The 22,045-nt window shown below is 54.4% G+C and overlaps 2 protein-coding genes across 2 annotated transcripts in view; one reads left to right on the top strand and one right to left on the bottom strand.

Moving 5' to 3' along the window:
• Positions 1–11,358, top strand: part of PLEKHG4 (pleckstrin homology domain containing, family G (with RhoGef domain) member 4) — a 69,988-nt gene extending 58,630 nt beyond the window's left edge. Inside the window, exons 13-22 of the mRNA XM_010001046.1 lie at positions 1,261–2,201; positions 4,726–4,975; positions 5,665–5,754; positions 6,353–6,577; positions 7,490–7,660; positions 8,674–8,851; positions 9,425–9,541; positions 9,628–9,906; positions 10,578–10,774; positions 11,317–11,358. Coding sequence (XP_009999348.1) covers positions 1,261–2,201; positions 4,726–4,975; positions 5,665–5,754; positions 6,353–6,577; positions 7,490–7,660; positions 8,674–8,851; positions 9,425–9,541; positions 9,628–9,906; positions 10,578–10,774; positions 11,317–11,358 — 2,490 coding nt within the window. The remainder of the gene's footprint in view (positions 1–1,260; positions 2,202–4,725; positions 4,976–5,664; positions 5,755–6,352; positions 6,578–7,489; positions 7,661–8,673; positions 8,852–9,424; positions 9,542–9,627; positions 9,907–10,577; positions 10,775–11,316) is intronic.
• A 14-nt stretch (positions 11,359–11,372) lies between these two features.
• Positions 11,373–22,045, bottom strand: part of TPPP3 (tubulin polymerization-promoting protein family member 3) — a 15,092-nt gene continuing 4,419 nt past the window's right edge. Inside the window, exon 3 of the mRNA XM_010001045.1 lies at positions 11,373–11,381. Within this exon, the coding sequence (XP_009999347.1) occupies positions 11,373–11,381 (9 nt within the window). The remainder of the gene's footprint in view (positions 11,382–22,045) is intronic.

Below are 22,045 nucleotides of genomic sequence, written 5' to 3'. Positions count from 1 at the left end.
TCTGTTCTGGCACTGAGTATGAGTGTTGCTTCTCTGCAGAAACACAGCAGGTATGCAGAGTTTGACAGGCCAAGTTCTAGAGATGGTCTGGCTCACTCCAAGGACAGCCTGTGGTGCTCCCACACACCTACTGGTCCTGGGCAAGTGGTGGAATGTGCCAGGCCGGTCCATCCTGGATGTTTTCCCTGCCTTGTCCATCTGATTTTAACAAATAGCTGTGTTTTCACTGATGAGCAGTAGAGTTCCCTGGCCAAGGCCTGTGGCAGATGGTCACATCTTGTTCTCTGTACATTCAGCCTTCTTATCATCCCTGTTTTACAGAGAAAGAAGTGGGTTATGAGCCTGAGTGATTCAGATGTTTGCCTTTCCTCTCACTTCTATCAGTGACAGGCCTTGGGGCACTGTGCCTCAGTAGATCCTCTCCTGCCACGGTGGACAGACACTCTCACCTTGTGTCTGTCACATTGGGCCACGTTTTGTCCTGCTCCTCTTGCTCCACTGACAGGGCAGAGCTGTTTCAGCAGGGCCAGCATGTGCAGCACCGTTAAGAGTTAAGCCCCATGAAGCTGCTTCCAGCATTTGTGGAGTTACCAGAAATGAACTGCTGAGCTCAGTGTTCCACCAGCCAGCAGGAGCAGGCAGGGCCAGGCAGGCAGGGCTCTCAGCACACCCCACCACAGGAAGTGCATGACCTGTAGCTGGGTTTGCCTGCTCTCCAATTCCAATTCTTCTTGCTGCAGGGATGGGTCAGAGCACTCCGGGTGATCCACAGAGCCCAGATCTGATGGACCTCCAGTGCCCTCAGCGCCAGGGGAATCCCTGCAGCTTTCTGATCACCTTCCCACCTCATCCTGTGTGGTAGTGGTGGGAACGGCTGAGTTGAAGGCAGAAGGGAGAATTCGATGCAGAGCCACACCGAGGTGTGAATTCCTGCAGTCCTGGCAGCAGCTTCCCCGGGGCCTCCCTGCCCAGAGGGGACAAACGTGCCCAGCAGCGTGGGTATCACCCGGACCTGGCGGGGAGGTGGGGCTGTGGCAGAGCCAGCACAGCTGAAGCCCTTTGCATAAGGAGCTGTTTGTTTTACTGAATTGTTAAGCCCATTGACAACAGCAGCCCCTCCCTCCCTCCCTCCTCTCACACTTGAGGAACTGTGGTGGCCACACACTGATCCTTTCTCTTGTCTTCAGGCACCGAATTAGGGTTATTCTTCCCCGAATCCTTCTGACTGGCTGTTGCCTCTTGTTCTCTCTCTCTCTGCAGGCCTACGAGTGGGCCTTGGAAGGGATGAGACACCTTGCCTGCATCAGCATGGAGGACTGCAGCTCTGCTGAACATTGTGCAGGGGTCATCAAGTGCCTGGAGAGTTACAAGGGGCAGCACCCGGACATCAGCGACGGCCGCTTCCAGGAGATGAAGGAGCTGGCCTGTGAGCTGAAGAGTGACAAGGGACTCAAGCAATGGAAATTTGCCTGGTCCAAATGCCAGGAGACTAAGCTGGTTTTTGAAAAGAAACTGGAAGCAGCCCTGAGGACAAGGAAGTCTCTGCTGTCAGACCGCAAAGCAGGCTCGGGGGAGCAGCCCCGGGTGGGCAGCGAGGCCGGCAGCCTGGCCCACCGCAGGCACTCCGAGGGGGCCTCCTCCAGCTCCCACTGGGACAGGACTTACAGCACATCCCACTGCTACAACAGGCCCAGCTGTTCTCCTGGGTGGACTAAGGAGAAAGCTCCCTCACCCTCCCCAAGCTGCCCTGGCAGTGTCAGTGCTGGGGAGGAATTTGCTACTCTCAGCTCTGCTCCTTACTCGAGCAGAGTTTCCTTTGCTGGTGGAGCCTCCAGGTCTCCAAAGCTGCCTGAAGAAAAGCCAAACCTGGAGAACATACTGGAAACCCTGGAGGTGAAACCATCCTGCAGCTCCACTCCAGCCTCTGGGAAGCTGCCTCCCAGGAGGATCCTCCGGAAGGCCCAAAGCTTTGACCTCCCCTGTGGTGAGAGCCTGTGGTCGGGCTGCCAGAGGACACCAAGTGAGCCGGCCAGGTACGGCAACACCGGCGTCTTCATCAAGGGGCTGGAGGTGAGCAGCACTGAGCTGGTGGACAGGACCTTCGCCCTGAGGCAGCAAGCTGCCCCCAGCTGGGCTGCAGACTGCCTGCTGGAGGGACACAGGGGCTGCCTCACCCCGTCGGAAGCCAAGAGCTGGGGCAGGTAAGTGACCGTGACGCTGGGCGCGCTCTGGTCCTCGGGGTGGTGAGAAGGCAGCCAGCAGGGATGGGAAGAGCTCTGCAGTGATGGTTATTTTGGGGATGGGTAGATAAAGATGGAGCTCCAGCTTCCCCAAATAACTTGTGTGTGATGCTGAGTGGACCCACAAACGTGTCCCCACACACTCTGGTACTTGCCTTTGAGGGAGACAGAGAAATGGGATCTGTTGCTCTTCCCCCACAGCGTGGATCCTAAACAAAAGGGGAAACAACAGTTCCCAGGGAGGAGGGAGAATCTGTGAACATTGCTGACATTTGGGGACAGGGATTCCCAGAAGCATTACCACTGAACCAGTGGTACAGGTGCAGTGGGAGAGCAAAGACATAGTGTATCAACCCCCAGCTTTTGAAGGGGAGGCTGTAGCCAGACTGGTGGGGAGCACTTCCAGAGCCCTGTGACACCTGCTTCACAGCTCAGAGAGTGTTTAGATTTGTCCTCCAGGGCTGAGATCTCCAGGAGAGAGATCTGGCTTTTGTTCTTTTCTATTATTTCTCTGTCCTTGAGGACCTCAACTTAACTTTGTCCTTACTGCGATGTACCAAGGGTATGGAGGGCCCAGTAATGTGAGCTTCTGTCCCCTGGCAGGTGTCTCAGCTGCTCTCATTGGGTTTAAAAAAATATAAATAGTGGTAGAGATGAAAAACTAGTGCTGGGTGCAGAGGGACCACAGAGCTGCTTTGGATGGGATGCCTGGGGACAGCAAAATCCTCTGGAAGGGGCCTGTGGTATCCCAGCATGTGTCAGAAAAGCTCAGGGCAGGGGATGAACACCAGCAGACAGGAGGCCAACTGCTCTGCTTCCCAAGGGATCCATGCCCAGCCCTCCTGTGGGCGCTGGGGGAAGCTGGGGGACAGGGAAGGCAGCCACAGGCTGGAGGAGTGATGTTTGGTGCTGCACTGCCTCACAGTGGAAACCTCCAGTACCTGGAGTGATCCTAGAATCACAGGGGTTGGAAGGGACCTCTGAAGATCATCGAGTCCAACTCCACTGCTGCAGCAGGAACACCCAGGGCAGGTCACACAGGAACGTGTCCAGATGGGGCTTGAAAGTCTCCAGAGAAGGAGACTCCACCACCTCTCTGGGCAGCCTGTCCCAGGGCTCCATCACTCTCAAACCAGTGGTACAGGTGCAGTGGGAGAGCAAAGACATAGTGTATCAACCCCCAGCTTTTGAAGGGGAGGCTGTAGCCAGACTGGTGGGGAGCACTTCCAGAGCCCTGTGACACCTGCTTCACAGCTCAGAGAGTGTTTAGATTTGTCCTCCAGGGCTGAGATCTCCAGGAGAGAGATCTGGCTTTTGTTCTTTTCTATTATTTCTCTGTCCTTGAGGACCTCAACTTAACTTTGTCCTTACTGCGATGTACCAAGGGTATGGAGGGCCCAGTAATGTGAGCTTCTGTCCCCTGGCAGGTGTCTCAGCTGCTCTCATTGGGTTAAAAAAAATATAAATAGTGGTAGAGATGAAAAACTAGTGCTGGGTGCAGAGGGACCACAGAGCTGCTTTGGATGGGATGCCTGGGGACAGCAAAATCCTCTGGAAGGGGCCTGTGGTATCCCAGCATGTGTCAGAAAAGCTCAGGGCAGGGGATGAACACCAGCAGACAGGAGGCCAACTGCTCTGCTTCCCAAGGGATCCATGCCCAGCCCTCCTGTGGGCGCTGGGGGAAGCTGGGGGACAGGGAAGGCAGCCACAGGCTGGAGGAGTGATGTTTGGTGCTGCACTGCCTCACAGTGGAAACCTCCAGTACCTGGAGTGATCCTAGAATCACAGGGGTTGGAAGGGACCTCTGAAGATCATCGAGTCCAACTCCACTGCTGCAGCAGGAACACCCAGGGCAGGTCACACAGGAACGTGTCCAGATGGGGCTTGAAAGTCTCCAGAGAAGGAGACTCCACCACCTCTCTGGGCAGCCTGTCCCAGGGCTCCATCACTCTCACAGGAAAGAAGTTTCTCCTCATGTTGAGGTGATCCTTGCAACTCATCCTAGGAGCTGCTGTTTGATGAAGGGATATTAGTTCCCCACTCTCATTTTTACTGGGACAAGCCCAGCAGCACCTGGGCCCACCACTGGTGTTCTCCCAGGGTTAGCGTTGCCTCCCAGTGCATCCACAAGCATCAGGCTGACTCCTCCCTACAGAAGTCACCTTGGCTGTTGGTGGGGCAGCCTGTTGTGTCCAGAGCAGGGGTTGGGTGGGCCTGGGGGTCTGTGTCCTGCTGAGCTTGGGTCAGGACCCCAGCCAACCTGAACAGAAAAACCTTGGCTCAGCCCCACACTTCGTGGGGATCTGCTGACGGTCACAGCCGCTCTGAACTTGAGCTTGGGTGGTGTGATGGGATCACCTCATCTCCGAGCTGGGTCTCAGGGGGAGCTTCTTGAGTGAAAGCCCCGTGCTCTGCAGGCACTGTGGGTGCTGCAGCCCTGCTCCAGCCTGGCTCCCCTCAAGGCTGAGTGTCCCTCCCCTTGCAGCAAGCTGCGGCACATCATCGACGAGATGGTGACGACGGAGCGGGAATACGTCCGGTCCCTCTGCTACATCATCGAGAGCTACTTCCCAGAGATGGAACGTCTGGACCTCCCCCAGGACCTGCGGGGCAAGCGAAGTGTCATCTTTGGGAACCTGGAGAAGCTCTATGACTTCCACAGCCAGTACTTCCTGCGAGAGCTGGAGAGCTGCTGCAACCACCCGCTGCGGGTCAGCCACTGCTTCCTCCGACACGTAAGGCATCCGCACACCTTCCCCTGCTGCTGCTTCCCCTGCTTCCCATGCCCAGCAGTGCCTACACGTGTGGCTGCTCACCTGTGTGTGGCTCCTGGGGAGCAGGAGGACTACCCTGTGCTGGGTTGGTTTGTCCCCTGCCTGCTCAACTGCTGGGTTGGACTGGGATGGCTCCGTGAAGCTGAGCCCAGGCAGCGGCACGTGCTCTTTGGTTTCCTGTTGTTCTTTGCCGCCAAGAGATACTACCAGGGGAGCAAAATGTCTGCTCCTTAAAGCCCACCTGCTTTTGGAGGGGCTTCTCTCACCCTGTCTGTGGTGTTGGTGTGGGAGGACTTCAGTGAGCAGGGGGTACAGACCTGCTGCTCTTGTTGAAAAGGGCTGCTGGGGAGAAGCATGGGGCACTGGTCTTAAGCTGCTCTACTTGTTTGCTGCTCCCAGGTGAATGGCATTTGTTGGAGTATGTTTGGGGCAAGGGGTGACAGGACAATAGATTTAAAATCCTGGCTACTGTAGGACTAGGAAGATAAGAACATTCCCTGTTTTTTAATGAACTTGAAGCAAAGTCATTCCCAATGCCACAGGAGGCTTTGGTGCAGCCTGGGAAAGGCAGAAGTAGGAGGGTAACCAAGCCATGGCCTGGCTGTCACTGTCCTGGCTGTGGGCTGGTCTCACAGGGGTCTCATTTGCAGAAGGACCAGTTTGGGATGTATGCCTTGTACAGCAAGAACAAGCCAAAGTCGGACTCACTGCTGGCCAGCCATGGGAACACCTTCTTCAAGGTGAGTTCCAGTGCCTGCATCACCATTGCTCCTGGGATTTGGGTCACTGATGTGTCTAACCAAGCCCAGCTTCCCTGCCTGGGGTGTCTTCAGCCCTGCCCCTGCTTCCGTGGCACAGCTCTGCTCAAGTGTATGTGGGGGGACAGGGCCAGAGAGGCAGTGGGTGCTTTGGGAAGGAGCCCAGCACACAGCAGCATTGATCCTCCAGCCCTGCCTTCCCTGAAGAGCAGTTACCCCAGTCAGGAAATCATACAATCATGGAATGGTCTGGGTTGGAAGGGACCTCAAAAGATCATCTAGATCCAACCCCCTGCACGGGCAGGGACATCTCCTGTCCAACCTAAATCTCCCCTCTTCCAGTTTTAATCCCTTTCCCCTTGTCCTCTCCCTCCCTGCCCTTGTCCCAAGTCCCTTCCCAGCTTTCCTGGAGCCCCTTCAGGCACTGGAAGGTGCTCTAAGGTCTCCCTGGAGCCTTCTCTTCCCCAGGCTGAACACCCCAACTCTCTGAGCCTGTCTTCACAGGAGAGGTGCTGAGAGAGTCTGGGGTTGCCAGAGCCTGCCTGGGAAGCTGCTGCCTTCACTCTGCTGCATTTTTCAGATCAAGCAGGTGCAGCTTGGGGATAAGATGGACCTGGCCTCCTACCTGCTGAAACCCATCCAGAGGATGAGCAAATATGCCCTGCTCCTGAAGGACCTGATCAAGGAGTGCAGTGAGGCACAGGAGCAGGAGCTGGGCTACCTCCGTGCAGCTGAGGAGATGGTGAAGTTCCAGCTCCGACATGGGAACGACCTGCTGGCCATGGATGCCATCCGTGACTGTGATGTATGTCCCAGTGGCCTTCCCTGCCTGGGGGGGACAGAGCCACCCTTCTTCCCCTTCTCTAGTTTTGGGATCTTTGGATTGTATGGTGAGCATCCCCTGCCAGGACAGCTTAGCAGGACTGCTGAGGTGTAGGGTGAGAGAACAGCAGGGCTTGGAAGTCTCCTTGATCTCCTAGGACAGACAACCTAGATGCTGTTACTTGAGCTGGGTGAGCTTCTTGTCATGAGCTTGTTCCCAGATGGTTATTGGTGACATGAGACAGCCTGGCAGCTCTTGTAGAAGTTGTCCTGGCTACTTATCACCAGCTTAAAAGAGATGGAAGGGCCCTTCTTGCTGCCTTGGGCCCTTCTCTCTCTTTTGAGCTGGTGATAAGAAGGTCTGGCAGTTTGCAGGAAGGAATTCAAACTGATGCTGATGCCAGGGGTAGACCAAAATCAGCTAGGTGGGAGGAGAGGTGTGCCAAGCACTGGAGGAGGAGAAACCACAGGTGGGGGAAGATTCATTTGGGGCTGGAAGAACTGAGGGACTTGCCTTCTGAGCCAGATGTGCAGTTTGGTGGGACTCCTTTCCTCTTCAGCTCTTGTCATCCTCCTAAGATAATGCTTTGGCTGCTGCCTCCAGATGCCACCCAGATGTTTGTCACAGGTGTGCAGAGGGTGACAGCAGGTGACTCATCTGTGGGTTATGCCTGGGAGAAGGGTGCAGCTGTCCCCTCAGCTCTGAGCCAGCTGACTCAGCCTGGTGTGGCCTCTAGCAAAGCCACTCTTGAAGAGTCCTCCTCAGATGACAGGTGGCTGCCACTTCTTCACCACCTGGGCCACAGCCACATGGGACCCAGCTCTTCAAGTCCAGTTTTGGTGCTGCCCAGACCTGATCCTGCTGGGATCTGACCAGGATGTTCCCTGTGTCCAGGTGAACCTGAAGGAGCAGGGGCAGCTGGTGCGGCAGGATGAGTTCACCATCTGGCTGGGCCGGAGGAAGTGCCAGAGACACGTCTTCCTCTTTGAGGACCTGATTCTCTTCAGCAAGCCCAAGAGGATTGAGGGTGGCTTTGATGTGTACATCTACAAGCGTTCCTTCAAGGTAAGGGCAGCCCTGCAGCTCTCTCTGGTGCAGGAGGTATCCATGGCTGGTTTCCACATGGACACATGGCTCTGGAATGGGGGCAGGAGCAGCTTCAGCAGAGAAGAGCTGCTCTCACCACTGCTTGGCCTTCCAGCCGTGCCAGAAGGAAATCATGGGATGGTTTGGGTTGGAAGGGACTTTAAAGATCATCTAGATCCAACCCCCTGCATGGGCAGGGACACCTCCCACCAGCCCAGGTTGCTCCAAGCCCCATCCAACCTGCCCTTCAACACTGCCAGGGATGGGGCAGCCACAGCTTCCCTGGGCAACCTGAGTCTCACCACTCTCACAGTGAAGAATTTCTTCCTCATGTCCAACCTAAATCTCCCCTTCTCCAGTTTTAATCCCTTCCCCATTGTCCTCTCACAACAAGCCCTTGTCCAAAGTCTTTTTATACTTCACATAATGCCCGGGCCCACTTTGACCTGTGGGATGTGGGGCTGAGGGATGCGGGGCATGAGGGGCAGGCAGTGGGAGTGTGGCAGGGAGGTGGTGTTGCCTCTAGATGAAGCACTGGGAATTGCTGGGCTGCCTCTGCTCAGCTGTGTCCAGACTATTCCTGCTCCTGTCCGGACCCAGAATCACAGACTCGCCAAGGCTGGAAAAGACCTTTAAGATCATCAAGTCCAGCCTGTGACCTGACACCACCACCATCAGCCAGACCATGGCACTAAGTGCCACATCCAGCCTTTCCTTGAGCACCTCCAGGGGCGGTGCCTCCACCCCTTCCCTGGGCAGTCCATTCCAAGATCTGATCACCCTTTCCATGAGGAAGTGCTTCCTGATATCCAACCTAAACCTCCCCTGGTGCAGCTTCAGGCCAGGCCTGTTGGTCCTGTTGCTAGTTGCCTGGAAAAAGAGCTGTCCCTCAGGCTCCTTCCCCTGGGTGTGCTGAGCTGGGGGTGCCAGGGGGGCAGGATGGTTCCCTGGTGCAGCCCCAGTTGATGCTCTGCTCCCCCTGTTCCTGGCAGACTGCAGACATTGGTCTGACCGAGAACTCCGGGGACAGCGGCCTGCGCTTCGAGATCTGGTTCCGAAGGAGAAAGTCCAGTGACACCTACATCCTCCAGGCCAGCTCAGCTGAGACCAAGCAGGCCTGGACCAGTGACATTGCCAAGATCCTGTGGCAACAGGCAGCCCGCAATAAAGGTGTGATTCCTTCCCGGGGCGGCTGTGCCACCAAAGGTGCGGGAGGCCTGTTCAGCTCGTGCTGTCCTGAGTAGGTTTGGAGCCTGTTGCCAGGCAGCTGTGTGCCAGCATGCAGCCTCAGGAGCATGTGCTGGGCTTGGCTGGGCATGTCCCTTCCCTGCCCCTCATCCCCAGGGAACCTGACCACTCCAAGCTTTGTAGACACCCAACTGGATTCCATGGGAGATGCTGGTTCAGGGCTCCCTGCGCTGTGAGCGTGGGCTGTGCTCCTGGGGGGCTGCTGTCCCCAGGGTCTAGGCCACTCCAGCAGTGGCAGCTGTACAGCTGGGTCCCTCCTCTCCATCCCAAGCTTCCTGCTTGGCAAGACCCTCATAGGTGGCATGGCACTGAGCTGCTTAGCCAGAGCAGGGCATGATGGCTTGTCTGTGGAGCCTCCCCAGGACTGGGGAGCAAGGGGAGAAGAGACCTAATCTCAGTTGTTGAGCATCAGCCTTGCCGGGGGGCGCTGCACGGTGCCCATGGGGCAGGTTGGAGCAAGGTCACGAGGTGGCTCTTGGGTCTCTTCCCCTCCAGAAATCCGCATGCAGGAGATGGTCTCCATGGGCGTGGGCAACAAGCCATTCCTGGATATCAAACCCAGTGAGGCAGCTATCAATGATCGTGCCATCGACTACATCATGAAGGGCAGAGGTGAGAACCAGCCCTGCCTGTGCCCCGGGGCCCTGGGAACTGAGCAGGGCTGGTGCTCAGGGCATTTTGGGGATGTTTTTTGGCAGGTGCCAGGACCAGAGCATCAATCGCCGTGTCTCTGTTTGACCATTCCAACCCCTACAAGAGGACACAGGCACAGATCTCTGCTGGCAGCACCCCAGCTGCATACTGCCCTTCCTCTTCCTCCTCCTCCTCCTCCTCCCTGCTGGGACCCCTCAACCTGCACATGTACCTGGACCAGGCTCTTCTGCCAGGTGTTCTGGCCCCCAGCCGCCCCTTTGACATCGGCACCTGCATCGAGGAAGATGAGCTGGAGCACGAGACCAGCAGCCAGCCCTCACTGAGTATGTACCCAGGGTGCCCGGGGGTCCCAGCTGGTCCCCACGCCTTGTTCCCCACTCTGGGGTCACACTGGGACTCCCAGAAGTCCCAGCCCCATAGCCAGATGGACACCTGGAAGGCTCTGCCCTCCCACCCCAGCTCTGTCTTGGCTTTCATGGGGGGGATTAGTGAAGTGCCCATGGATGTGCAGCCATCCATCTGGCAGGCTTGGTGTTGCATGCTGGTGCTGCATGCTGGTGCTGCCTTGGAGACCAGTGCTGGTCTCTGCCTGCCCCTCTGGTATGAGGCACTCCATCCCTTCCCTGGTCCAGTGACCCCTTGGCTTGCCTGGGTGACCTTCCCTGGTCCAGTGACCCCTTGGCTTGCCTGGGTGACCTTCCCTGGTCCAGTGACCCCTTGGCTTGCCTGGGTGACTTTCCCTGGTCCAGTGACCCCTTGGCTTGCCTGGGTGACCTTCCCTAGCCAGTCCATCCCCGTCTCCAGCCCTGTTTGCTGCACTTCCTTGGGTTATTTTCTTGCTTCTGCCTTTCAAGTGCTCCAGACGGGAATGTGGCTTCTCCGTGGGCTTGTGTGGCCAGTGCCTCTGTGAACAGGCACATCATCAAATGTATATGGCACAGGTCATGCAGGCCAAGTCCATGGTCATCTAAGTGACCTTCCTCTCCTCCCCCAGCAACAGAGAGCTCAGAGTCATCCCACTGCATGTCAGGCAGTGGCTCCAGTGGCTCCGACAGCGGCTGCGTCTCCAGCATCCCCCAGGAAAGCTTCTGTGAAGACATGGGCTCACCCCCCTACGTGCCCTTGGGCTCCCAGCACAGCTCTGCCATGGAGGAGAAGCCCAGGTTCACCAACAGCCAGTACATTTCTGCAGTAAGTGCAAGCAGCCAAAATTCTCTCTTCACTTTACCTGGTCCTTCAACTGCCTCCCCGGTTCAAGCCACTGTGGCCTCTTGTGGGGGGGCTGAAGATGCTGCTTTTGGGCTAGGAGTCACTGTGGGGAAGTGACCTCTCTTTGCAGTGACTCTCCTCCTCTGGGGCAGGCAGAAGCCCCTTTGTCATGAGATCCTCCCCTCCAGTGGCCAGGATCCCTGAGGAGGTGCTCTGGGAAGTATCTGCAGTGCTGGAAGCTACGATGGGAGGAGATGCTGCACTCAGGAGCTTTAATGCTGTCACGGGCTGGGGTTGCACACACAACCACCTGGGGTGGATGGAGCTGCTGCAGATACTGCTGAGCTCCTTTCCTGGGAGGTTTGGGCCTTTCTTGGGGAGCAGTGGGATGGAGGAGCAGGAGCCTGTCACTCTTGAGTGTCTCATGTTCCTGAGAGTTCTCAACTGCTTCCCTTCCTGCTAGATCGTGTCCTGATGCTGTTATCCTCTAACCCCCTACTAATGCTGGCTTCTCTCCTCTGCAGAAAGCAGGCCAGGTCACCATAAGTCCCTCGACAATAGTGTGAGCCCCTCGGCACATCTATACTGCCTAAAGGAAGCAGAGTTGTTGTAAGTAGCCCCTGAAGGGGATTTTCCAGCAGCTCTGAGTGCTGGTCAGGTTTGTCAGTAGCTCTGAGTCAGGAGAACCTCACTCTCTGCTTCTCCATGAGTTCTCCACATACATTCCTGAGCAGTCTGATTCAGCTACTCAGGGAAGACCCATTAGACCCATAGAGACCTTCAACAGCTGGTCTGATGCCTCCTGGGTCTGAAGGAGCAGAAGCAAAATCACTTGGGTAGCAGAGGCTTGAGCACCACCTAGTATCAGTGTTCAGATGAGCTTCTGCCCAGCTGTCTAACCACTAATCTGTTTCTTGTGGCTGTTTGCTGAAATCCTGCTCTTCTTTAGTCCCCTCTGAACTGCCTTGGGGAATCCACAGTATCCTCCCCAGGCTGGATTTATCCCACAGTTTCCTTTGAACCTCCCAACTGCACATCAAGCAGGCAGAGGAACCTGCTAGGTTCTGCTCAGCATGTCCTGAGGGAGCTGCCAGATGATGTTCCTGTGTGTGCTGGTTTCTGGAGGGTGTAAGGAAATTGCTGTTGATTTACAAGACATGCAGCCACATTGGGCTTCCTGTCTGGGGGTGGCAGCCCTTGGAAAGTCCTGTCAGGGCCCACTCTCTTGCTTCTGGCTCAGCTTTTTCCTCTCTCAACCCCCCTTTCCACTGGGAGCAGAGGGGCATGGAGAGGTGGGATTAGGACTTGGAAGGTCAAGGCACAGGGTGGCACATGGCTCATAGATGTGACACTGTAGCAGTGTTAAAAAGCACACAGGCCTGTGGCTTGTGATCTGCAGGGACAGATGTCCAGAACCAGCTAAAAAGGCTAAAATTTCAGATCCAGAGCCCCTTTTTTTGAGGGGGTGGGGGTTGGAGGTTGGATCACAGGCAGGACCTTTAAAGCATCCCCAGAGGCAGCAGGGTTTGCTGTCCCACTGCTGCAGGGACAGCAGCACAAAGCCAAGGTGCCCTCTGTGTGAGGGAAGAGCCACCCTTCTCCTGCCAGGCCCTTCCACCACAAGGTTCACTCACTCCCCACCCAAAAGCAGCTCTGACAAACAGGTGGTTTTTCAAAGCATTTGGCAAAACCACTTCAGGCCAGAGGGACCTGTGGGATCCTGCCCATCAGGGGGTGCAGCTGCTCTAACCATTGCCTGCTGCTGTGTTCCAGGTTTGATTGCCATTTCAAACTCACTGAAGACCCCAGGCCTCTGACCAGCAGGACGAGACAGTCTTCACCCATGAAGATACATTGATTTTTTTATACATAATCAGGCTCTTTCAAACAGCCCCAAACCTGAGCTCTGCCTGGGGGGCCTCCCAAGAAGGTTCCTGACAACTCCACATAGTAGCTTTGGTGTTGGATGGGACCTTGGCATTCCAAACCTAGCCCTGTATTTATAAGTCCCACAGCAGTTTGGAGAGGGAAAAACAGACACAAAAAAAGAAAAGTATTATTTTTAAAGCTATGAGCTGTACAGATTTTTGTTACGAGTGACTCTTGTTACTATTTGTTCTTGTAAGCTGCACATTTTATAAAGTTTTGGGAAGGGCATGAAGAGAAACTGAGGTATTTAAGGAAAGTAGTGTTAACTTTCTGTTTCAGGGTTATATATTGACCTGGAGCTCCAGATGTAACGTCCTTCCTTATGTTCTAAATGTGTCTATCATAGCAATAATTTATTTTCTTGGCTTAACACTTCTGTTTTAATAAAAGCAGTTTCATTGTTACAGTGAATTGGTTCTTCAGATGATTCTTCCCAGTGACCCAGTGCTGAGCTTGTCTCTGTCCTAACCATCTGTCAGCTCCTCCCTGTGCAATCCCTGCAATAACCCACTGCCAGCTGAACCCTGTCACACCCCCAGGAGAGGGGTGGAAATCCTGAGTGGCAGCATGTGGAGATTCCCCTGGTGCTGGGGGGAAGGCCAAGGCAGAGCAGGGAGCTCAGAGCAGCCAGCAGGGATGTCACAAGGCTGGTGGAGGGCAGGGCACACAAGCCACCTCATTTCCAGGCTCTAATCTCAGCCCCTGACCCTGTGTAGCTGCTGGCCAGGTCTTCTCTCACTGCTGGGTCAGGTTCTAGGGTGCCAGTGGCAAACTCCAGGGTGCTTGTCCTGGCTGTGCCCTGGGTTTTGGGGAGACAGAGCTTGGCTTCTTACCCTCACCTCTGACTCAGCCCCTCTCCAGGTACTCCAGTCCCACCTTGCACGGCGGTGGCATCCGAGACCAGCAGATTTTGAGCATGATGGGTTGGTTATCATGTTGGTTATGGTGCTGAACCTTAACTGCAGGTTGTTGGCAGTAGCATAGCCCCCCTGGAGGACAGACCTGGCCTGTGTTCCAAGGAGCCCTGTTTGTGACACCAAAGCTCCCTGCATGGCTGTGACACCTTCCCCGTCTTCCTGGAGCAAATTAAAGCAGCATTTTTGGAAACCATAGTTCCTTGCTGCCAAGCTCCTGTTTTGCTCCTGGTTTCTGGAGTGCTGGACGTCAGGCTCACCAGGTGGGACAGCAGGGATGTCACATCCAGCCAGAAGAAGCTGCAGTCATGTCTTTTACCTGCAGTTGGGGGCTGGGGGAGCTGCCCACCCCCTGCTGTGCTCTCGGATGTCCAACCTCCAAGTTCCCCTCCACGTCCAGACCTTCTCCTTCAGGTTGGGAGTTCCTGTACTGTACATAAAACACGTTTGCTTTTGATAAGCTGGATGTCTTTTTTAAACCTTGCTCTGGTTTGGGATTTTTTTTTATTTTAGACAGCAAAGAGAGCACAGTTGGACACCTTTTTTTACAAAATGCTGTGGGAACCAGTTGCACAGGGAAGATCTTTAGAAGTTACTGTTTTCAAAGAATGGCAAGATTTTTTGGGCTGTCGTGACAGCAGTGGCTCATGATGAGGGAGAGAAGATATTAATGCAATAAAAGGAACATGAAACTTCCTGACTTTCTCAAAGGTTTCTGCATTGCTGGAAAAACCTTTAGTGATGTTTACCTGACACTGTTTTTTCAGGGTTGGATTGATTTGTCTAATAAAGGTTATTTTCTTTATATGAATCTGGTTTGTGTTGTGCCTTGATTTCAGGGTGGGAACCTGAGCTGCAGAAGAGGAAAAGGGGAGAAGAGCACCCTGGGGCGTGGAAATGGCCTCTCAGAATAGGGGTGGGAGATAGAAAGGATGTTTTTTCTAATCAGGTTGTTAGGGTGAAGCTGATGGTGCCTCACTTGAGTTGACTCAAGTGTCAACTCTCCTCCCCAGAGCTGCTGAGGTTTTAAAACAGGAACAGCCAAGTGCTTAAAATAGAAGATGAGGTAACTGCTGCAAAGCCCTGATGAGTCTAATTTTATTGGGCAAATAATAACTGCCAGATATATGGGCAGAAAGAAGGGGAACTTTATCTTCATTCTGGATAAAGTTCCAAGAAGGCTGTTTTCTTGCTGAGGTGCAGGTGAGGGTTGTACCCCCTGGACCCTCCTCACCTGCCACAAGAAAATAACCTTTCAGAAAAAATATCTGGGTGAAGTTTGTATGAATATTCTGTGAATTGAACAGTTCCAAGGCAAAGAATGAGATCCCTCTCTGGATCAGAAAGTTGAGGCAGGTAAATGGAAAAAGCCCAGCCTTGAGGCTGATGGAATCACCCCCCAACAGCAGCATCACCCCCTCCTGCCACACCTTCCCAGGCCTGGAATTCTGCTGCCCCTCTTTCTCTGGGCAATCCTCCAAATTAGCAGCACATATTTAAACTCCTCTTCAGACACTACCTGACATTAATAAACTTTTCTTGTCCCACCCCACCTTTCACTTGCTCTTCAATCAGGACTGGGAGCAGTGAACTGGTTGGGGAAGAAGCCAGGAGGGCTTGGGAGGAGCCACCCACCAGCACCTGCTGGCAAGTGCTGCTCCCTGCCAGCCACACAAGTGGCTTTTCTGTTCCTTGCACAGCTCTGAAGGGACAAGGAGCCAATTAAAGGGCAATTAATCAGTGCTGGTGGATCTAAAATTTGCTCCCCACTTCTGAGTCTTCAACTCTGCTCAGCCAAGGAGCCACATCCAGCCCTGGCTCAGCAGCTGGTGACGAACTCACCGTGTTGGAGGGGGATGAGGTTCATTTCCAAGGTCTTGGCTCTTCCCTGGAAACACTTTCTGTGGGCAGAACAGGAGAAGGTCGAGGCTGCCACTGGAATTCATCAAAGGCTCTTACTTCTACAAGTCATTCAGTGAATTCCTTTTGAAATCAATCACAAAACACACGTTCACCTTCTGGCTGCTCCCTGGGAACATTATCTGCGTCGTTTCCTACTGTGGGAGTAGTTCTGATGCTGCTCAATGGGTACATTCCAGCAGTTGGGGTAACCAGCAAGTGAACACACACTGCTCCATCTCCAGCCCTGACTTCACACTGGGTAGCAGGATTGTTTCCCAGAGCTAGAAAGCTGATTTCCCAGGAGAAGAGGCAGTTGGAGCTTTGCCACCCATCCTTTCCAGGAGCATTGCACTGACTGTCACTCTCCATGATGCCAACCATCAGACCTTCTCTTGGAGCTCACTTGCCAGTCATAGAATCATGGAATCACTGAACCATTCAGGTTGGACAAACCCCTTAAGATCACCCAGTCCAACCATCATCCCTGCTCTGCAAAGTTCTCCCCTAAACCACCTCCACCAACACCACATCCAAACCACCCTTCAACACACCCAGGGATGGTGACTCCACCACCTCCCTGGGCAGCCTGTCCCAGGGTCTGACCACTCTTGCTGGGAAAAAATCCTTCCTAATGTCCACTCTAAACCTCCTCTGTTGCAGCTTGAAGCCCTTCCCTCTTGTTCTGTGGCTAATGACAGTGAGAAGAGACCAGCACCAACCTCTACAATGACCTTTCAGGTGGTTGCAGAGACTGATGAGGCCTCCCCTCTTCCTCAAACTAAATATTCCCAGCTCCTTCAAGCCTTCTTCATCAGATTGATTCTCCAGGCCCTTCCCCAGCTCCGTTGCCTCCTCTGTCCTGGCTCCAGCACCTCAAGATCTCTCTGGAATTGAGGTGCCCCAAACTGGACACAACACTCCAGGTGAGGCCTCCCCAGTGCTGAGCACAGGGGGACAATCACCTCTCTGCTTCTGCTGGTCACACTACTTCTAGTACAAGCCAGGATGCCACTGGACTTCTTGGCCACCTGGGCACACACTGGCTCATGTTCAGCCCCTTGTCAATGAGAACCCCCAGGTCCTTTCCTGCCAGACACTTTCCAGCCACACTTCCCCAGGCCTGGAGCATTGCCTGGCGTTGTTGTGGCCCAAGTGCAGGACCTGGAACTTGGCCTTGTTGAAGCCCAGACCATTGACATCAGCCCAACCATCCAATCTACCCAAGTCTCTCTGCAGAGCTTCCCTGTCCTCATGCAGATCAACACTCCTGCCCAGCTTGGTGTCATCTGCAAACTCACTGGTGATAACTCTGTGTCCTTCTCGAGATCATCCATAAAGATGTTGACCAGAAACGGTCCCAGCACTGAGCCCTGAGGAACAACCACTTGTGACCAGTCTCCAGCTGGATTGGATTCCATAGATCCCACTCTTTGGGCCCCACTGTCCAGCCAGTGCTTGGTCCAACAGGTTGTGTGCTCATCCAGGCCCAGAGCAGCCAGGTTTTTTTATGAGGAACCATTCATTTACCAAGGAAATGAATCCCTGGTTGTGACTTGCTGAGTCTTTACTTCCCACATTCTTTGTCCAACTGCTTCTCCTTCCTCTCCCCCTGGGAGGGCTGAGCAGGTGTTTGGAGCAGCTGGAAGTTGCCAGGACACACTGTGTTCCTCCAGTGTATCCTCCTCTTTGTCCCTCTCACCTGGACAATCATTCCAGAATTCTTTGCCTTCTCCCCACTGGCCTCTTGCTTTCCCTTCAGAGCTTTTCTGTTCCTCCAGGTATTCACAGATCAGCTGGAATCCACCTCTGCCCATGAGCACACCTGAAATGCAGTGAAATGGGATTTTTTAATTGATGTGGAAGTGGCAGCTTTGCCTTTCCTGGTAATTGGTGTGTTCTGCTTATTGTAACACAAGCATTTAAGGACTGAGTTCTTAGCCCTGGCACAGGCACCCTCCCTTTCCTGGGGGACACAGCTCCTCAAGGCTCTGCACCCAGCCCTGGGGACAGAAGCTGGAGTGGCCAAGGCTCAGAAGCAGCACCTCCACATCCCCATCACAGCTGAGATAGTTGCCTCCTGTGGGCAGAGATTTGCTGAGATGAAAGGACATGGTATGGCAGAAAACAAATAGAAAAAGGAGGGGGTTTATCTCCCTGTGTGCAGGTTTGGACTGTGAAGCAAAGAAGAGTTGTGCTCCTCTTGGGAACAGCTCAGTGAGCCCATCAGCTGGTGACCTGCAGTGGGTACAACCCCAAGGGCTTGGAGAGCTGAAGAGACCAAAGATCTGGTGGTGCCAGGAGGATCCTCCTGCTGAGTGCAAGACACGGGGACACGTGGTGGTGCCAGGAGGTCCAAGGAGCTGGAGCACCAGCAGGTCAGTCCTGAGGAGTCTGTGGGGCTGGTGAACCACCTTGAAGGACTACCCTGAGGAGACTGGTGTGTTGAACCATCTCAGCTCCCAATGATTGGTAACATTTAGAGAGCTAAGAGATACTCTGCTCTTGTGAGACCCTGTGTGGAGACTGAGTCCAGTTCTGGAGCTCCCAACAAAGGAAAGGACCTGGAGCTGTTGGAGAGTCCAGAGGAGGCCACAGAGATGATCCCAGGGCTGGAGCAGCTCTGGAGCCAGGCTGGGAGAGTTGGGGTGTTCAGCCTGGAGAAGAGAAGGCTCCAGGGAGACCTTAGAGCAGCTTCCAGTGCCTGAATGGGCTCCAGGAAAGCTGGGGAGGGACTTGGGACAAGGGCAGGGAGGGAGAGGACAAGGGGGAAGGGATTAAAACTGGAGGAGGGAGATTGAGGTGAGACATGAGGAGGTAATTGTTTGGTGTGAGGGTGGTGAGAGCCTGGCCCAGGTTGCCCAGGGAAGCTGTGGCTGCCCCATCCCTGGCAGTGTTGAAGGGCAGGTTGGATGGGGCTTGGAGCAGCCTGGGCTGCTGGGAGGTGTCCCTGCCCATGCAGGGGGGGTTGGGAATGGATGATCTTGAAGGTCCCTTCCAACCCAAACCAGTCTGGGATTCGATCATTCCATACATGTAGGGAAGGAGATCACCCCCCCATTCCTGCACTGTCAGAAGCCACTTTTCCCAGCATTGGAGCAGAGACACCAGCAGAGGGGGCAGGTGGAATATTTCTCAGCTGGACCAGCCAAGCTTTGCCGGCCCTGCCGGATAAGAAGCCGGACACCCGAGGAGAGAAGGTCTCATCTCATCAAGAAACACCCTCCTGTTTGCTCAGGGTGTGATCCACCCTGCGGGGCGAGTGCCTGGTGTATTGACCAGCAAAGGAAAGGCATCACTGGGCAGGATTTCTGGTTATTAACTAAGTAATTAGTTAATGATTAACTGAACTACATCTATGTAGTGTTTGGGTTTTGCTTTGGGGGGGTTTCATTTTGTGGGTTGTTTTTTTGTTCTGCTCTTTGTTGTTGTTCTTGGTTCTTTGTTTCTGGTTTGTTTTCTTTTCATTCAACTAAAACTTGCAGCAGAGAACAGTAGGAATTGCTAAATTCCTGCACTTTAGCAGGAAGATCCTCCTGGCCCCAGCAGATCTTTGGTCTCTTCAGCTCTCCAAGCAGCATTTTAGCCTGTTTCCTGACACAGGCTTCTTGTCAGGGCACTAGGGTGGGAAAAACAAATCAAAACCGTTAGAAATGTTGTAGTAAAAATCTGAAATGTGATCATGAAGAGGCAAGAATTGGTGTGGTTTGTTGAACTGAGTCAAGATGGGAATAAAATGGAGGGCTATGGGTGCTGTGGAGTAAGGAGGGAAGTTCAGGGTATGAATAGAATCATAGAATCCCAGGCTGGTTTGGGTTGGAAGGGACCTTAATGACCATCCAGTCCCACCCCCCTGCATGGGCAGGGACACCTCCCACCAGCCCAGGCTGCTCCAAGCCCCATCCAACCTGCCCTTCAACACTGCCAGGGATGGGGCAGCCACAGCTTCCCTGGGCAACCTGGGCCAGGCTCTCACCACCCTCCTGGTGAAGAATTTCCTCCTCGTGTCTAAAATTTCCTGCTAGGATGAGAGGAGCTGCTTGTTTCTCACCATGAGCACGTTGGTTGCATCGTGTGTCTGGTTTGGAAACGGGTGTTGCAGCAGGTTCAGGTTTGCTCACATATTTTTTCCTCTCCAACAACCTTGCCCAGGTTTTTAGTGCCCACAAACCATCCTGCTTCAGCCATGGGGCACCTGGGGCACCAAACACACACTCGTCTTGCTGAGACATGTTCCAGGATCATCCCCACCAAGGAGAGCCCCACGGGTGCCACCAGCACCAGCTCTGCCTGGGGCTGCCCTGCCTCTGCACTGGCACAACTGTACCCTCTGCAGGGAACAAATCAGGCAGTAAACAGGGTTTTATTGTGCTCAGTTTTACCTTGTAGCCAATCTCAGGCTGCATTCAAAGCTGGGGAATCTAATCCTTGCTTTTGATTGATTCCTTTCCTTGCATTTCCCTGCTCCTCCCTTCCCTGTGCTCTTCCCTTCTGCCGCAGTGATTAGATCAACAAAATGTGGGGTTGACTCCTGAATAATGAGGTTAGAGATGAGATCATGCTGTGCTGGAGAGATGGTCAATTAGCTAATTGAATTGCCTCTAAAATGGCACTGGATCAATATTCCAGCACAGTCCTGGTGCTGCAGCAACCCTGGCCAAGCCAACAGCTCCCTGCGAGGATCCGAAATGTTCAGCCTGGGTTGGGATGTGAATCTCTGAGAGCCTGACCCACCAGGACATGAGCTGCTCCTGGAGTCTGGTCTGACCAGGCTTCACAGCCTCGTCTGTGTGTTTTGGAAAATGTTTTCCATCAGACTAGGAGGGAAATGGGAAGGTCTGGAGGGAACTCGGTGGGGAAGATGTTCTGCCTGGCTGGAGACCAAGGACCTGCCCTGGACCTGCACAGCACACTCTGTGGAGGGGTGGGAGGGACACTGTGACCAGTTCTGGGGTCCCCAACACAGGAAGGACATTGTCTAAAATTTCCTGCTAGGATGAGAGGAGCTGCTTGTTTCTCACCATGAGCACGTTGGTTGCATCGTGTGTCTGGTTTGGAAACGGGTGTTGCAGCAGGTTCAGGTTTGCTCACATATTTTTTCCTCTCCAACAACCTTGCCCAGGTTTTTAGTGCCCACAAACCATCCTGCTTCAGCCATGGGGCACCTGGGGCACCAAACACACACTCGTCTTGCTGAGACATGTTCCAGGATCATCCCCACCAAGGAGAGCCCCACGGGTGCCACCAGCACCAGCTCTGCCTGGGGCTGCCCTGCCTCTGCACTGGCACAACTGTACCCTCTGCAGGGAACAAATCAGGCAGTAAACAGGGTTTTATTGTGCTCAGTTTTACCTTGTAGCCAATCTCAGGCTGCATTCAAAGCTGGGGAATCTAATCCTTGCTTTTGATTGATTCCTTTCCTTGCATTTCCCTGCTCCTCCCTTCCCTGTGCTCTTCCCTTCTGCCGCAGTGATTAGATCAACAAAATGTGGGGTTGACTCCTGAATAATGAGGTTAGAGATGAGATCATGCTGTGCTGGAGAGATGGTCAATTAGCTAATTGAATTGCCTCTAAAATGGCACTGGATCAATATTCCAGCACAGTCCTGGTGCTGCAGCAACCCTGGCCAAGCCAACAGCTCCCTGCGAGGATCCGAAATGTTCAGCCTGGGTTGGGATGTGAATCTCTGAGAGCCTGACCCACCAGGACATGAGCTGCTCCTGGAGTCTGGTCTGACCAGGCTTCACAGCCTCGTCTGTGTGTTTTGGAAAATGTTTTCCATCAGACTAGGAGGGAAATGGGAAGGTCTGGAGGGAACTCGGTGGGGAAGATGTTCTGCCTGGCTGGAGACCAAGGACCTGCCCTGGACCTGCACAGCACACTCTGTGGAGGGGTGGGAGGGACACTGTGACCAGTTCTGGGGTCCCCAACACAGGAAGGACATGGAGCTGTTGGAGCAAGCCCAGAGGAGGCCACAAAGATCATGGGAGGGCATGTTATGAGGGCAGCAACAGCTTTTCGAAGGAGCAACTTTGGATCTTGTAAGGAGCATTGGAGGGCCCAGCCAGCCAGGAGCTCCCTCTGACCTGCTCAAAGGAGACCTAACAGCCCCCAGTCTGCAGCTGGGAGCCACTGGGAGCCCCTCACTAGGGGTGAGGCAGAAACCAGCCCAGAAGACAACCCCCTCCTTCTGTGTTGTGAAAGCAGGTGGCAGGGACGCAGAGGTGCAGGGCAGTGTGATGGCAGGGCCAGCCCACCCGAGCCCCACGTGTCCCCAGCACAGCCCTCGTGGGGTGGGCAGTGCCAGCACCATGGCTGAGGCACCTGCAGGTAACCCCTGTGGGTCACTGAGGGGGTCTGGCTCCGAATGGATGACCACCCAGGTGGGTACCCAGCTGGAAAGCCTGGCACTGCCACCGGACACTGGCAGCAGCAGCCACCCCATCCTGGAGCTGCCACCCCATCCTGGAGCTGCCACCCCCTCCCGGAGCTGCCACCCCCTCCCCGGGC

The sequence above is a fragment of the Chaetura pelagica genome, unplaced genomic scaffold (genome assembly GCF_000747805.2).
Source record: "Chaetura pelagica isolate M959 unplaced genomic scaffold, ChaPel_1.0 scaffold856, whole genome shotgun sequence".
In the NCBI taxonomy this organism is placed as follows: domain Eukaryota; kingdom Metazoa; phylum Chordata; class Aves; order Apodiformes; family Apodidae; genus Chaetura; species Chaetura pelagica.
This window is presented reverse-complemented; position numbering and strand designations above follow the sequence as displayed.